The sequence below is a fragment of the Tubulanus polymorphus genome, unplaced genomic scaffold (assembly GCF_964204645.1).
Source record: "Tubulanus polymorphus unplaced genomic scaffold, tnTubPoly1.2 scaffold_37, whole genome shotgun sequence".
Lineage (NCBI taxonomy): Eukaryota > Metazoa > Nemertea > Palaeonemertea > Tubulaniformes > Tubulanidae > Tubulanus > Tubulanus polymorphus.
The window spans coordinates 87,461-104,399 of NW_027437443.1; the positions used below are offsets into that span (position 1 = coordinate 87,461).

At 38.5% G+C, this 16,939-nt stretch overlaps 4 protein-coding genes and 1 long non-coding RNA gene across 5 annotated transcripts; 2 read left to right on the forward strand and 3 right to left on the reverse strand.

Annotated features, from left to right (window-relative positions):
- The first annotated feature begins 26 nt into the window (after positions 1 to 26).
- LOC141914513 (uncharacterized) lies at positions 27 to 5,155 on the forward strand. Its single transcript, XM_074805735.1, has 6 exons — positions 27 to 75; positions 476 to 899; positions 1,866 to 2,189; positions 2,464 to 2,621; positions 2,798 to 3,029; positions 3,367 to 5,155. The coding sequence occupies exons 2-6, from the start codon at positions 522 to 524 to the stop codon at positions 4,687 to 4,689; spliced, it is 2,415 nt and encodes an 804-aa protein (XP_074661836.1). The 5' UTR covers positions 27 to 75; positions 476 to 521; the 3' UTR covers positions 4,690 to 5,155.
- Positions 5,156 to 5,778: 623 nt separating this feature from the next.
- Positions 5,779 to 6,865, reverse strand: LOC141914518 (small ribosomal subunit protein uS2m-like). Its single transcript, XM_074805741.1, has 2 exons — positions 6,699 to 6,865; positions 5,779 to 6,599 (listed from the first exon to the last, which is right to left on the reverse strand). The coding sequence occupies exons 1-2, from the start codon at positions 6,811 to 6,813 to the stop codon at positions 5,914 to 5,916; spliced, it is 801 nt and encodes a 266-aa protein (XP_074661842.1). The 5' UTR covers positions 6,814 to 6,865; the 3' UTR covers positions 5,779 to 5,913.
- A 412-nt stretch (positions 6,866 to 7,277) lies between these two features.
- Positions 7,278 to 8,721, forward strand: LOC141914514 (signal peptidase complex subunit 1-like). Its single transcript, XM_074805736.1, has 4 exons — positions 7,278 to 7,475; positions 7,612 to 7,671; positions 7,823 to 7,909; positions 8,102 to 8,721. Exons 1-4 carry the CDS (start codon positions 7,419 to 7,421, stop codon positions 8,231 to 8,233), a joined length of 336 nt encoding a protein of 111 aa, XP_074661837.1. The 5' UTR covers positions 7,278 to 7,418; the 3' UTR covers positions 8,234 to 8,721.
- Positions 8,722 to 9,218: 497 nt separating this feature from the next.
- On the reverse strand, positions 9,219 to 10,582 carry LOC141914522 (uncharacterized). Its single transcript, XR_012620844.1, has 3 exons — positions 10,480 to 10,582; positions 10,100 to 10,194; positions 9,219 to 9,564 (listed from the first exon to the last, which is right to left on the reverse strand). It is a non-coding gene; the product is annotated as an uncharacterized LOC141914522 (long non-coding RNA).
- An 860-nt stretch (positions 10,583 to 11,442) lies between these two features.
- LOC141914519 (uncharacterized) lies at positions 11,443 to 13,652 on the reverse strand. The gene is made up of 3 exons (XM_074805742.1): positions 13,518 to 13,652; positions 13,027 to 13,121; positions 11,443 to 12,706 (listed from the first exon to the last, which is right to left on the reverse strand). The coding sequence occupies exons 1-3, from the start codon at positions 13,570 to 13,572 to the stop codon at positions 12,509 to 12,511; spliced, it is 348 nt and encodes a 115-aa protein (XP_074661843.1). The 5' UTR covers positions 13,573 to 13,652; the 3' UTR covers positions 11,443 to 12,508.
- Positions 13,653 to 16,939: the final 3,287 nt, after the last annotated feature.

The following is a 16,939-nucleotide window of genomic DNA, read 5'->3' on the forward strand; positions in this document are numbered from 1 at the left end:
GATCGTTACCATGACAACTGAACAACAATATGGCCGCCACCTGTCAAGAAGGAAAGCAAAGAGGAATAAAAAAATGTGAATAAATGAACTAATTTGATAAATATGATTGATTATCATTACTTGTTGTTGATAAGAAATGTATAAAATTTACTTTTGGAATCATCCTCGTTCGGCCTATATTTTGTTAAATTTAATACTTGCAGGCTGAATCGAATGAAATGTCAATTATGATGTAATTATATTTATAATAGATTATTTGTTGGCATTTTTTATCTTAAATTAAGATTTCATCGTTTCAAATTTGTTTATTTCATAGCCACCATACAGGAGCAGAGAGGGACCTCGGCTTGGTGCAAGAATTTTTGACTCAGTATCCTGGATGCCATATATGAAAACTGTTTTTGTTAAAATGGTGTCACAGATATCGGGTTCAAAAAATTTTCCTGTCAATTTCAATGATTTAATTTCCACACAGGTTGTAGACAAAACTAGGATAGGCTGAAATTAATAAAGAGCTGAAAATGGTGAGCATTCCGGACTGGTCGAAATTTGCTCGTCTACAGGACGCAGGAAATAATCAAACACAATCGACTCAAAGCAAATATTATAAACAACGAGAATACGATGCCATCAGACAGGCGGAAAAACACGGATATTTCTTCAAGCCGGACGTCGATTTTCTGTTGGAAAGATTTGGCGAGTCCGTTCGTTCGGTCGACATCCGCGATATTCATTATATCAGATATGTTCAACTCGATGGCGTACATCTCCGTCATCTCGGCGATATAAGCGTATGCATGCGTTTGAGGATATGCGATTTAAGTAATAATTACATCACCAGATTCGACGCTCTCGGGACGTGTCGGCAACTCATCAAACTAGATCTACATGGTAATCAGGTGAGTTGGAGATTGACGGCAAAAAGGCAAAGATATGAATTTTGTGCCTCTAAGAAAATGGCGGTGGGGAATTCAGGGCCCAGTTTCACAAAAAGGATTAAGGCCTAAATCGATTTAAGATAAACTGAATTAATGAAGGAATTAAATCGATTTAAGAGTTAAACCTTTTCGTGAAACTGGGCCCAGTGATACTACTGCTCTTAACCCTTTCAGTGCGTCTACACCGCAGTGCGGTGTATGAATCGATGATGGATTTTGCTCGTACACCGCACAGCGGTGTATTGATGTTATCAGTAATTAATTTCTATCTCTATTGAAAGAAAGCAGCACCTGTCAAACGTAGTGTAATAGACCTACTAGTAACTAACAATACACTGCACCGCGGTGTAGACGCACTATGGTGGTAATCCCGTTATTCAGCACACTAGGGTGAGATTTTTCAAAATTTTCAAAAAGGCTAAGATATGAATTTGGTGCCTGTCCTGTGGCATGGTGGATAAGGTGTTTGACTCACAACCGAGAGGTTGAGGGTTCGAATCCTAGTGAAACCATGCATTCAGGCAGGACACATATCAGTGTTCGTCGACTCACTGATTAAAAAAAAAAAAAAAGGCGCTGTGGGACAATGCCCAACTACGGGTCCTCCACATTACTCTAAAGAAGAAGAAGCCTCTAAGAAAATGGCGGTGGGGAATTCAGTGATATTACCGCCCTTAAGATGACAAGGATTTAATAACTTTCTTTAGAGCAGCCTAACCTGGGCCCAGTTTCACGAATAAGTTAAAGCTTAAAACGGTTAAGTTTGAATTGTTGTCCTCATTGAAAACATGAAGTAACCAATAGCGATTACACCAAAAATTTGAGTTAAACTCTTTTGTGAAACTGGGCCCTGACCCTATCCAATGCTCATTCCCCTTAATCGCTTGTTTACTCACCAATTCCATGCACATCTATTATCTTCTACAGATCGCCTTCGTTCCGAGTATAGCTTTTTGGTCCGGGCTGAAACACTTGAAGATACTTTACCTGCACGACAATCCGATCGGACGTATCGAAAACATTCATTATCTCGGCGCTACTCGTCGCCTGTCGTTGTTAACGCTACACGATACGCCGCTCAGTTTAAAGAAGAACTATCGACATCACGTCGTTAACAGTATTTGGTCGTTGAAAGCGCTGGATAATTTCGTCATTTCCGACGAGGAGATCATCGAAGAATCGGCGTTCGGCGGAAGGTTTTCAACGATGCATCCGGCTTTCTATATTAATTTATCACCCGCGATACCAAAGGTATGTTACGTAATCTGCATTGAGTTTATCGCGGAGAGTCGAACTTGCTTTAGTCATTCATAGGTGGGACTACACCATTATGACTTTATGAAGTTTTACAGTAATAAGAATTTCTCGTGTCTAATCCCTGCCTTTTCACCAAGCTAGAGATTGTTAAAACCCTCAAATTTCACATTCATCCTCTCGGAAATGTCAGGATGTCTTTCCCCCATTCTCTGCACCATGTCCAGCCTCTGCTGTGTCTAACTTATTCTTTTGTTTCGTCATTCCGTAGGATTCGACTTACGTAGAACACTTGACAATCATACAACATTTGATCAGTGAAATCAATCTGATAATGGCACGTCACTCACCAGTTCTTATAATACAGCGCTATATCAGAGGATATCTAACTAGAAAGCGCTATAAACTAGTTCAGGACACTAGAGTTTGGTAAGTATTTCTTCAAATCTTGATTATCCAATTCAACTTACAGTAAATCACAAACTTCGATCTAACATTACATTTCAGTTTGAGAATTTGATCTTAATCTTGATTACCTTGAACATTCATCTCAAATAGTCCGGCTTCTTATTATTGTAATCTATAGAAATTTTTTTCTCTATCAGGGCTGCGATCATTATCCAGAGAAAGTGGCGAGACTACAAGGGTCTACCTCAGTTAACCGCGCGATCGGAAAGAATTCCTCCCCCGCCGAGTTCATCGCCTGTGAATTGCGAAGGAGAACCGAAAATATTAAAGAATGAACCAGAAAATCTCACTCTAGATTCACCGCTAGCAGAAGAGACAGTCCGCCCGAGTTCAACGCCAGCGCTTAGCGAAAAACAATTACAAGGAGACGTGAGTGAAAACTATTAATAAAACACAGGGTTGACGATAATCTATAGGGAACCTCTTGTTGATAACAACGAAAAAATAATATCGAGTCCGAAAATCTTCCCTAGTAGTTCATTCGACCTTTTGACTACATTCTATTAATAGTCATGTTCAGGAATAATGCCGATAACTAGTCGAAACGTCGATTAAACTACTAGCTGTAGGAAAGATTTTCGGACTTGATATAATTTCTTCCTTATTTCTGTGGGATACTCTATAGATGTGATCTGATTTCAGTTGATCAACTTATTTCGTAATGTTTCAAGACATAGATATCAATTCCTACGTTTTGTTTTTCCAGGGAGAACCACGACCGACACCTGAATTAGGTTACGTTCGATCGGCCGGCTCAAAACCATCATCCCGATACAAATCATTACATATCAACTTGAGCAAACTACAGACCAGTACTTTACAAACTCTTCAGAACGACGCGCAAGTTTTCGAGTCGCAAATGTCTGAAAGACCGGACGCTCTTCCGGCAATAGCATATCTGACCCCACGCCGACAGAGGAAAGAAACCAAGCCAATACTACACGATAAAACTGCTACAAGTAAATGCCAAGATAAAATCATTCAAAGGACGAAACAATCGTTCGCGCCAGTAATATCGGCATCTTCGACTCCTCCCGAGACGAGGATGAAATTCGCTTTGTATGAATCCGTTGAGCAGACGGAAATCCCTGAAACTCAGTTTCGTTTACGCGGCTACAAACCGATCATATATCGTATCGATCCGCTGGCCGAGTTGATAATATCGCGACAAGAGGTCGCGAACGATATCCGAGATGCCGAGGACGAACACCACAGGAGACAGCAAATGATACCGAAACCGAGGATTATTCCGCGAAAAGCGAAAAACAACGGCGATCGATTCTTCGCGAAAACGCAAGGAACGATGGGATTCTCGTGTTTGCAAGCGGTTCAGAACGCGTACAAGGAGCGCGCGCGCGCTGAACGAACAGCGATCAAGATGGAACGGATAATGAATCGACGAGACGACCGCGACGCCGCCAAACAGAGAATCAAAATCTACCAGGAGGAAAAACGTCAGAATATCCTGAAGCAGCGTCGACGCGAGAACGCGCGAGTCGTTGAACTGTTAGAACAACGAGAAGTTCGTCGTCTCCACGACGTCGACCGAGCTCACGAGATCCGAAATAAAGTGAAAGAAATGGCGAAAAATCTACTGAACGAATATACTTTCGTTAGCGATTTCTGTACGCAGCACACTTCAGTGTCGAACGCGCTCACCAGACACGACAGACAGGTGAGACGTGAGGATTCGCTGAACGATAATAACGATCGCGTTCAAGCGAATCGCGACATCGAAATGGAACAACAAGACGTCATCAACCGATACTTGGAACATCGGCAGTTGACGCGGCAAGCCGAGAGCGCCGTGGCTCGTGAGGCTTTAGAAACGAAAATACTAAAGGACGCCAACGATAGAATGATGCAAGCTCATGCCCGGGTCGAACAACTGCGCAGTTTAAGGAAGAAAGCTCGCGAAATGTGTCCGCTGCCTCCAGAGAGTCGGTTGTCGTACCCAGCAGAAGAACTCGGACCTCCTATTAGCAGCCGTTTAGGCAAACACCCTCAACAATCAACTTTCATTCAGTAAATTATGTTTTAAATAATATGAAGGTAACGATTTAGACTGCGACTCTAACTAATTAAACGTTCTAATTCAATATTTTTCTTTCACTTCAGAATCGGTTACTACTTAAAATCTATTATGGTGCTTATTCTTGTCAGTTTTGTTGCTCTCTATGTTGGGTCCGCTCCAAGGGAGTGGAGCGATGATAAATACATGTATTGCCAATGATAATTAAACCAATGAAGTTATTTGCACGTCAAGATAAATAGAAACAGTGGAAGTTTTGATACTGTAGGATAAACAGCGAAAATATATTTTGTAGTTCATTATTCTTCACTATTATATAGGTGTCTATTGTTGAATCAATGTAAATGATTAAATTATGTGAAAAATGTTTGATTTTTTTGTTTAATTCATTAATAGAATCAGACTAGAATCTGTGCAATGTATTTTACACGATGAATAAATACGAGATTTTTTAAAAGGATAATTATAGAAATACTTTGTTATGATGTGTTAATCATTTCCTCACATGTGTGAATTGGGAAATTGATAACAAGACATTTTGCCTAGTTCTTACAGCTACTCGTGATTCCGATGACAGCCACAAGATTCTGTGATTAGGTGATTGTGCGTCATTTGGTTGATTTGAAGCTAGGCCTCATTTCTCTACTTAGCATATACAACTGAACAAAGCCTGGATCCTTGTGAGAATAATGAGATACAGGGGTGGTTCCTGGGGCAGACTTTGACAAAGTTAAGTATCCACCTAGCCACAAGGGTCCGGATAATTTTGAAATTTCAGTGCATTTACGTACAATATCTAGGCACTTGAGGGACATTGACGAGTATATAAGCTAAAACTAAAACTGGATAACTGTTCTATTAGTTGTATTAGGGTGGAAAAAGTGCCCTGAAAAATATTTCCATCGTATTTTGAAAAGGGCACAGGAAGATGAGCACGCTGTGCACCTTGTACTGCCGTCTGGATCCACCCCTGGGATGTCAAATCTAGAAGCTTTACATCTTGGCCGCCCTTACCTCAAACCGTCAAATTCAATACCATAACTAAAACTTGCTTTAGGTATAAAAACTAACCAAAATATCTTATGAAAACACATTGTATACTTAAAGAAAGTTATTGTGTTTATAATTTTCATCATTATCATCAAATGTTACTAAATACATCTTTCTGCATTATCGATTAAACATTTTTTCTACATGAAAGATCGGCGAAATCTCTTCTGATCAAAGATCGTATCCAAGTTCTAATAACTCTTTACGCTTGGCCTTCGCGCGAAGAATAACCTCCTTGAACAATCGACAGTAAAGTTCGACGGCGACCGGCGTGTCGTCATTTCCGGGGACCGGGTACGTCACGTAACGCGGGTCGCAGTTCGAGTCGAGCACCGCGATACTCGGGATGTTTAATTTCGCCGCCGAAACGATCCCCGAATGCGGTTGAAACACCGAGGTCAACGTGCTGAGAAATACGCATAAATCCGGCAATCGAGTGATCGCACCGAACTGATTCGTCGAGTTCGTAAACGTACCCCCGCTCCAGTAACGACAGTGCGCGTATTCGCCGCATTCTTGAGCCGTTTTTTCGATTAACGGCATCATTTGCCGATTGCGGCCGAGGAATAAAATGATTCCGTCTCGAAACGCGACGTGAGCCGCGAAATTCAACGCGTCTCTCAGCAACGACAGCGTCTGATCTAAATCGATAATATCGACGTCCTGGCGATTGCCATAAATGTACGGCAGCATGTACGGATTTCGCGTGCCGTATTTGTGACCGAGGTGCACTTTACAAGCGAATAAATCGTTCAAGGTGACGAGCTTCTGCACCTCGAAAAAATCCTCATGCGCCAGAGGGTTGACGACTGCTTTATCCAGTCGCATATTTTCTGCCGTTTCTGATACCAGGCCATCTACAAAATCATAGAAATGAAGGGATTTGAAAATACAATTCATATTTTTCGAGTTAGTTGAGTCGCTCGATTGATCACACAATCAATTAATGAAATTACCTGCTGCTGATGATGGGACTGTTTTACCAACTCCAACTGCTGTTGAACTTTCAATCGTCAACTTTCGGAACCAGGACTTAGAGATGCAAGCTCTACTTCGCATGAGTTTGTGCATGATTTTTGATTATTTTTCTGGCCAACAACAAATTCCCAAATTCAATTCAATTTTAAACTTGCACCATGTTGTGAGATAATCCTGGGATCCTCACTTGCCGCAATTCAATCCATTCAATTCATACTTTATTGATCCATGTCGAAACATTACAAAATCAGATATCTAAATCGATAATACCAGCATGCCACAGCTGAACGTCCTGCCTTATGAACTTTAATTTTCCCGATCACTCAGGATTTCATAATTTAGGAATTGAGGGATCCTTCCTATACATTGTACCTTAATGTTTGTTTTTTCTTTCTCACTTATTTTAAATTGCATGCTGTTTAATTGTTTTATTTGTTTCTATGATTATGTATATTGTGTTTACTTTATTGCCAATATTTGTAACTAATGCGTTTTCTTGTATACGTACGGAACGATTAAATGTTGAATTGAATTGTCCTGCCAAGCGTCCGAAGGTTCCGTGTACTTACTTCCTTGTTTACCGACTGTCCCTATCGTGTCGACTCTACTAATCGTTTTAAAGCCCGAAAGCTTGCATATCGGCTGAATATCGCTTCGTAAACCTTACAACCGTTGCCGAAATATTCAGAAGCTTCGTCATGGATTTCATAATGCCCTACGTTCCTGATGCTATCCGAAAATTACCCACGCATATGGTACGTGTACGTCGTGTACAACAAAAATTCAAATCAAAATTTATTGCGATTCCAACGAAATTAGTATGTCTACGATGCAATGATATTCTGCTTCCATATTGTCGACCCTAAAACGTTATGGCTGTATTATTTTCAGGATTTTGAAGGTCAGAAGAAAGCTGAGAAAATATTTCAGACCATAATTATACTTTTTGCGGTGAGTGGGTTTGAATCGTCTTTTTTGACTCCATACAAATCAATCATTTTGTCATTGGCCTAACAGAGTTCTTTTTGGGACATTTAAGAAAACTTTTGTCTTATCCGTTTTTGACTCATGTTGATCTTTGTCATTTTTCTATGAATTTCAGGTTGTTGGTTTTGTATGGGGCTACATCTGTCAACAGTTCTCACAAACAGTTTACATTCTAGGGGCCGGATTTGCTTTGTCATGTTTAGTAAGTGCTTAGTGTAATTATACTAAACTCGTAGAGAGCCAGATGATTGGGGTCACTTTACTCTAATTAGAGTTTTATGGATCCAATTTGTAATTAAATCTATCTTGCAGTTAGGATGAAATTGGACCAAAGACATCAAAATTCTAATCAGTATGTAAATTACTCTACATTGAAATCTCTCCTATGTTTCAGTTGACTTTGCCACCGTGGCCGATGTACAGGGTGAAACCTTTGACCTGGCAGAAACCACGCGAAATCAAAGAAGAAAATGAACCTGCTCCATCAACGCAGCAAGTCTCTCAGAAAACGAAGAAGAAAAAATAAATCGAAACTAGTCACGTTTTAGGCTTAAGCATTTATTCAATAGAAATAATTAAGCGCATATAAATCTGAGTGTGGGGTATGTGTTCGATCAAAATGACTACTTCAAAAACCACAGTCACCTCGGCCATTGTCGAGATTACCAGTATATTCCTTTCGATACAGTGTTATCAATTGGAAGACTCTTTTCTGATGCGTGTTAGTAACGTTAATGGTTAAACGGTTTATAATTCTGGGCTAAGCACGTTTAATCGTCTAGCTTGTACAATATATCTAACTTATTTCGTTCGAAAAGCAAAAGGTTTCAATAAGTTCCCCGGGGTTAGCCAGCTGATTGCTTTGGACCATAAATTATCTGACCATAAACAAATCGACTAAACTGTGGTTCTTGAAGACATTCATTTGTGGCGTGGCTGAAGATCCGTTTTATATGTTTTAAGTGTCAAATATTTATTAAAAGTGAAAATAAATTTGTATACATCAAATTTGAATGATAGAATTCTTACAGTTTTCTGTTGGATTCCAGTGATTTATTTGCAGTTTCCTCTAATAAAGAAGAATATTGTTTTTCTGATAGGATCAGCCAAGCTTGCAAAATGTGATAATGCGTTACATTCTCCTGGAAAACATTATATTTACTTGACAACCATCTGAATTTCATCTGGATACGATTCAATTCAGGGCAGGTTACCGTCACCTCCCTGACAGATACACCTTCATCCTACTTCTAGTCCTATAGCAGGACAAACAACGAAACAAAATAATCCTGCATCTCAGCGATGAAGAAATCGGCTTTACAAATATAATTTTATTTTCAAATAAGAACTTCAACGGTCAGGGACCAGTTGCTCAACGATTGGTTTGAGGTAACCTGGTTAACCAACCAATCTTTGAGCAACTGGCCCCCGGAATTTGATAAGAAAGTATTGACAATATAAAGCTTATTATATATATAATCAATGAACACTGACTTTAATGATATCATCTTGGTTGCAACTTTCAATAAAAAGACTAACTATAAGATCCTGTAAATTTGATGCGTAGGCTTTTCTACGTAAAAGAATTCACGTTCGTTGCTATCTAAAAATTGATCTCGCTTGGATATTTCCTTGCTGAAACTGTTGCTATTTCGTTGGAATATTTGAGAACATAAGTTTTTGAACAGTTAAGATCACAAGAAAGCCACAGGCACTAGCCCAAATGGTTGTTTTAGTTGAACCTGCGGCATTGCAGTAATCAGTGTAACAACAATAAGTAATTGTACCACTAACTGTGACTTTTTTACGTCCATCACAAATAGAAGCAGGTTGACATCCTTTACCACGTCCCGTTTTCTGAATTTTTAGAAGAGAGGAATATTTATTCCCCTAGGGATTTTATCGTCAATCAGGCTACTGCAAGAAAATCTGTTGTGCTTTGTCTACAATTGGCTGCGTCCTAAAAGAATGTTTCCGTTATTGGTAACGGCATTGGAAGAGTGCAACAATAGCCGCGATCACATGGAGACAATTTGGCCGGGGCCAATTGGCATTTCCGGTGCCAGTTGCAATTCAAACGCAATCATTTGTCTGGTGCTAAAATTTGGCTCGGGCCTGGTCCGACGTTTTTGGTCGGGCCATGTTTGGCCCGGTCCAAACATGTTCGGGCCCATTTGGCACCCATGTGAACAGTTGTTCCGGGCAAAAATGCTCGTTTGGTCGCGGCTAATGATACGATTCGAGATCTGTAGGCTGAGTATATATACGCAATATTTTTTCGTCATTATCAACTATCAAGATTATGATGATTTTGTATAGATACATGTTTTATTGTATAATGGCTTTCGATAGCGTTGTACACCCCTGAGGACCGCCAAGCTGAGATACGTACCCCACATCCACCATTAGCTAATGGTAAACACGGTAATTTCTTAGCGTACCTGCCTTGACCAATCCAGCAATTTTTTACTGCACCACTACACGTACCTACGATGAATGCAGTATATCTGATTAAATTAATTATGCCATGTCACTGGTTGGTGCTTCTTGTGTCCAGGATATAGATTCTAGAAATCCACACTGCATCAACATCCTTCAAGTCACTAGGCTCTATTTCGAGTTTTATACGTACAGCAGCAATTTTTCTAAGCCAATGATAGAGAATCTTAGACGTAAAACTTCATCTCGTTTTCGCTGGACATTAAATCACAAATGACTTCTCTGATTTTGTTCATATCTAATCTTACCAAATATTGTATCAAAGGATCTTACCTGCAAGTACTGCAACGATCACCGGTACAACTGCGAAATAAAGATTGTATTTCATTTTGCTCCTTAAACTACAATCTGTACTGATTCTACGCCCTGTTTCCCGGGGACCATATCGGCCTTATAATTTAGATGGAGCGTGTGATGACGCAGGGATGACGAAATAATTTAGCATAAAAGGCCGTACGCGAGAAAAAATTTGTGTTAGGCATAATGTCAATATTAGAAACCGATATTTAGCGGTATTTTACTGTGACAAACCATATAACTTAAGAAGAGGAGACGGGAGAGTCAATGGTTTTTTAAAAAATGCGATCTGTTTACACGTTAACTCGCAAGTTACATTTCTCACCCGAGAATTTTCATTAACATAAATGAAACTACTCATTATGGTTGCCATGGTGATGGTATCGAATGCGGTACAACAGTGTTAGAAAACCTTTGGACTGCACGACAAAAATGAACACAGAAACTGAAAATGTATGTGGCAGGACATAAATCTGTTTTTTATAGTAATTTCTCGCTGTATTAGTCCACCAGGAGTTAACTTCATCCTCGTCTGCCAATTCAGGCTGGTTGGATTATGATATTGTTTGATTGTTTACACGAACCTGAACGAGAAATAAATATGTACGTCGATTTAGATTTGTGAAAAATCCGTCAATTCACAAACTGTATCTGTACTTTTGAACCGTAGACAGCTCCAGCTGCCAGATGAAGAACTGCGAAAAAAATTTCGATTCAGGGAATTGAAAAAATTCAGGAATAAATGAAATGAAATTACTTCACATGGAAATCTTTGCGATATTTCAGTTAACATTGCCCCCGTACCCCATGTACAGGGTGAAACCTTAGAACTGGCAGAAACCACGCGATATCAAAGGAATTGAACCTGCTTCATTTTATCAAACGCAGCGTCACAGATAAACGAGGGAAAAATAATAAACTAGTCACATTTTAGGCTTAAGCATTTATTCAATAGAAAGAATTAAGCATAAATGAATAATAGTGCGTTGCGGTGGGATATAAAATGTATGTCGTTGTACAACAGATGCTTTGAAAACTTCTCTGAATACATCAATATAAGTATTTGAACATTGATTTTAATGTGTCCCTGCTACCAAAGCGCCTCTCTGAGACCGTTATATCCTATTTCTGGCCCTGGGCAAACAACAGGTGGAAAATAAGGGCTACACCTGAGCGATCGGATTTACTATTAACAGATACTTTTATAGTATCTGTTTGATCATGGATTCTAAAACGAAGTCGTATTAGAGTCCATGGTTTGATGGAATTACATTTTCAGTACTTTAACAGGTAATTTAATAAGAGAAAATAAATTGGCAGTTGTAACACCACCATTGGTACACAATAAAACACAATAAAACAAATGACATCAACTATTACATGTATTTCTCTGAATTCACTACATACGATCGATACGGCACTTCCAAAGTACCGTACTTGTGTGGTGTCGAAATCCCCAGAATACCGCGCTTATAGAGCTTGATTGGGGGCCTTTTTAATAGCTCGGTGGTTTAAGGGGTAGACCTATTCAACTGTCATTTCGGAGGAAATTATTTTTTGCTAAATTCCCTTAGTGAGATAAAATCACTTTTTGAAGGAAGAGGGACCTGTCGATAGGGCAATGTACATAACAAACAAATGATTCTTGGAAAGTTCGAATTCTGCACACTGCAATTAAAAAGAACGTCACGTTTTTCAATTTTGTTCATCATTCAAGCCAGGATTCCCATTTTGATGAAAAAATTGTGAACATTTTTTTGTTTTGCTTATTTATGCACCGTATTCGTTCCACGGATGGGAATAAAAGAAAATAAGATTTACTTTTATTTGAGTTCTCTTCAAATTTCGGAGGTGGTTCCAGTAAACCAGCTATCAACACAAAGGCCTCGCGTTCACACCAGATTCGGTACTGTTTATAAGTTATTGAAAGTTAACGTCAAAAAATATGAATACTGCTGCTATAAATATGATCAGTGAAAAACGAGTAAAAACTGGAATGTTTAGTTTAGGACATGAGTTTTTGAACAGTTAAGATCACAAGAAAGCCAAAGGCACTAGCCCAACTGAATGTTGTAGTTGAACCTGCGGCATTGCAGTAATCTGTGTAACAACAAAAAGTAGTTTGCTGACCAGCTGTGATCGTTGTACTTCCATTGCAAATCAATGCAGGTTGACACGATTTAGCATCTCCTGGTTCCGTTTTCTGAATATTAGAAAAGAGGAATATTATGCCACTAGCGATTACTACAATCATGCAGAATAGTTGAAGAAAAGTTGTGCTTTGTCTACCATTGCCTATAAGCATAATTCAAGATACAGTTTCCGTTATGGTATAACAACATCGAGAAAGTGAAAAAAATGATGAGTTTCAAAATTTGGAAGCACGGTTAAAGAATATAATATTTTTTTGTCATCACCAAATAGAAGCATTTTGTATATCTAATTCGTATAATGGCTTTCGGTAGCGAATTGCGTGTTACCCCCTGAGGAATGCCGCATCCACAGTCTGTGGTAGTTACGTACCGCACATCCACCATTAGCAATTGGTAAACATGGCGCCTTCACAGCTTTGCTGCCTTGACCATTCCAGCAATTTCCTACTGCACCACTACACGTACCTACACAATAACAATGAATTCAGAGAATATCAATGATCTGATCAAATTTTACTAATCTATTCATTTTTTGTGTCGCATGGGGACTTCGTGTCTGCAGGATGTTTTAGAAATTCACTTTGTACCAATCTCTTTGTCCTCAAGGCTTGGGAGTTCGAATTTTCATACAGCATGCAGGCATAGGATTTCTTCTGTGCCAACCATGAACTCATAAACGTAAAGCCTCATCTCGTTTTCGCTGATATTTACCATGGACTCTAGTCCATGCATTAACCATGAATGATTCCTTATTCCCATTTGGGAGTATTTCTTACTAGGCCTGGGATCTCAGGTGGAAATCGTGGACAAAAGGATTCTGTCCGTATTGATATCAATCTTACCAAAAAATAGGGGCCTTACCTGTAAGTACTGCAATAATCACTAGCACAACAGCGAAATAATGTCTGTATTTCATTTTGCTCCAATCTGTTATGATTCTATATGGCCTGGTTGCCAGGTAGCGTATTGGACTTGTATTTTGTATTAATTATAACGATGACGTGTAGGATGACGATATCAATATGCAAAAAGGTCCTTACCGTGCGGGAAAAGCATAATGTCAATATTAGAAACCGATACCTGGCGGGGCGTGGTAGCTATAGTCCATGGCTTGCGCAAATATATTCTTGCCGCTGATTATCGGAGTGGTTGTTTTTGTCAATCATTAATATATACTTTAAAGAAATACGTGATTGATTCTAAAATTATAAATTTTCTGTGCATTCATGCTCAAATATTCTCTTAATTTCACTAAATCTGGTGACCTTGTTGATAGTTAAACCATAGATTTTAGAAGAGGAGACGGGAGAGTATATAGTATTATGGTAAACTCTCCAATACAAATGCCAAATGGAGAAAAAGAGGATCTGGTCAACAAAAAAAAAACAATTGTTGTGGCGGTCTTGAGGTATCTATTGTTTCGATAATTTACACCATTTTTGAAACAAAAGTTTTGATTAAATTTCAATTAGCTTTGCAGTCCCGCGCTTGATAAACTTAATTTGTACACCATTTTAGGAAATGAAATGCAGATATTTGCCGATGATTCTTTGTTTTTTTGTTGCAACAATATGAAAGCAGTGACGACGTGAACCCAAGGCATATTCTAACCTCTAGTAAAAAAGATCGCGATTTTAATTGATTAGTAAATATCTAAATATCTCTTAAAGCTACATTTCTCATTTTACAGTGGTTAAAGAGCATTATTTGCAATTTGGGTCTTCTTACCTGACAACTGATCTGTAACCGCTTGAGTTTGAGGTTACGCGCCAAAGGGGTCTCCTACTGCGCATCACCATTTCACTGAACATTGAGATCTGCGCGAAAGGAAATAAAGATTTTATACAGGTTTGTTATTATTCATATTGCTTCCTATGGTTATGCGATACCTTTTCGCATGGTTGAAAGTAAACTTTGCCAGTGCTTTGAAACTTTAGTAGCGGGCCAAACCGGATGCCGAAACCAAGCTAAACGAATGCTCCCGCCAAATACAGTAAAACGAAGCGAATTTTAAAATCTAAAATCTTGCCATGGAAAATGTGAAGGTATTGAATGGAATTTTAAAGATTTGTTTTCGCAAATCTCAATGTTTAATTCACCTAGCGAATGATTTTCATTCGTTCATATAATGAACTCATTAACTGTCAGGCATGACTGGAAGTGAAACCTCCATTGAGACTGTCCGAATACGCTGATCTGCGCATTCATGGTATTTTTGGTATAACGTATATTCACAACTCTACTGAACTCTCGTTGTGACAATATTGGAATACAGGGCAAATACCTCTAATTATAGATGAAATATCTTTAAAACTTCAGATTCAGACATTTTGCCTGAAGTCATACACTGACTATATTTGGTTCATTAAGTAAAGATAGTACTCGTAATTATCATTAAGTGTGCAATCCATGATTTTGTCTGCCTCGTCTAGACGATTCTTTGTGATTCCTATATAGGTACAGTCAGGGGGTATATAGGCGGCTGCCATACTCAATTATGCCTCCAGGGCTTGCTTCGTATGTTTTAGCAAGAAACCACCTGGATATTTGTCCTCCTTTTCTAATAATTAGTGACACAATCAATACATAATCTAGCCCGAAAGGCCTGTTCAGTGTGAATCCATCCATTGTACAGTACATGAGCCACTAACGCTTATAATTTCCAAAAATAATACATGTACACGTTTATATAAATATTCATGTTCAAATCATTCAACCACTACAAACCTATGAACATTTTGAAAACTTAATTACTCAACAAAGTGTGAGCTATAAAAATAACTTGGGCGTACATAAATTGATTTTAGATTGCACGGTGATTTGATTCCGACTGAGTCGTCTGCAAGCAGCTGCCACTTGTCTAATCAGTGTAATTAATCCTGTTGCTTATTATACAAATATCATATGTCAGTTTTGTTTGTATTTGAGTAGTTAGAATAATACATGCGTTCTTGATTGAGAAAATAATTCCGCTTACTCCACATGAGGGTTTGCGTGACAGTTAAAAGGCTTGTTTTTATAAATGCTTTGCAGCCCCGAAAACTTAACATTATATGACCAGCTACTTATGAGAACAACATTTCCGTCAGGATTATAGGACATGTTGGATGTACAGAAAACAGGTAACTTCATTTTAGATGGAATTGCTAACATGTATCATTAACTCTTCAAATGGAATCAATTAACAATTTTCATTGCATCCCTGTCGAAAATTCTGTGGAAAGATTTTGAAACGGTGCTAACAAAACTTCCTGCTATATATGGAAAAAAATTAATTGTCAATGTTTTGTCCAAATTAGGCCTATAAATGTAACTTTTAATTTCGATGTACAATAATTTCCCCTCTTTGGTGTGGGGGTCCATATGTGCGCCATTACGATTCGTTAATCTATTAAGAGTGCAATATTAGAAAGTGTCTTAATTCAACGAGATTCCTTGGTCATGATATTGAACAAACACTTCGGTTAGAAGCCCCGCATTAGCGGATTAATATTAGGACAAACGTTCGTTTGGCAATGATCAATGCATTTAATGTGATACAATGAACTGCTTATACATCCTTCTTCTCCGGATTTTGCTATGTAAATCTCTTGTGTCACAGGTTTTGATTCTTTTATATCAAGAGTTTGCTTTTCATAAGATTAGAAGCGCAAAGCTTGAAAATAGCCACCGATTCCATCCTTTGATTGGGTTTAAGATTTAAGTACAGACTTTTAAAAGATTTTAGTAGATCGTTATATTTTAGCAGTAGAATGTTTGGTTTCGAAACGTGTTATCACCTGCCAACAGTGTCAGATGTCAAAATATCAGTCTTCTGTGATTGTGATAAGACGTCCTCGCATGCATATCATGTAAGGCACAAGCATTCGATGTTCCTAAGAAAGGCCCAAGTAAGGCGGACTCGTATTCATAATAGCAAAATTTCGAAAAAGATTATTTGATAATAACGATATTCATATTCGAGATCTATGAAGTAATGATTCAGACGACTATAGAATATTATTACTCCACGCTGTACATCAATTACTTAGAAACCCATTCAAGAAGTCATTTGCCACAAGACAAAATCATTAAGCAACCATTCACTGTAGATTTTAATGTCATAATTTTCATCACATTAATCATGGATTGATTGTCATATCGAGCAGATGTGCCGGACTAACAGACAAGGCTCCCAAACAGTTAACCACATTGATTTTTATCGATAACTGTCATAATTAGTAATCCCTTCATATGAGAGAACGGCGTTAATTAATGATTTGACTATTACGTTAATGAAATAA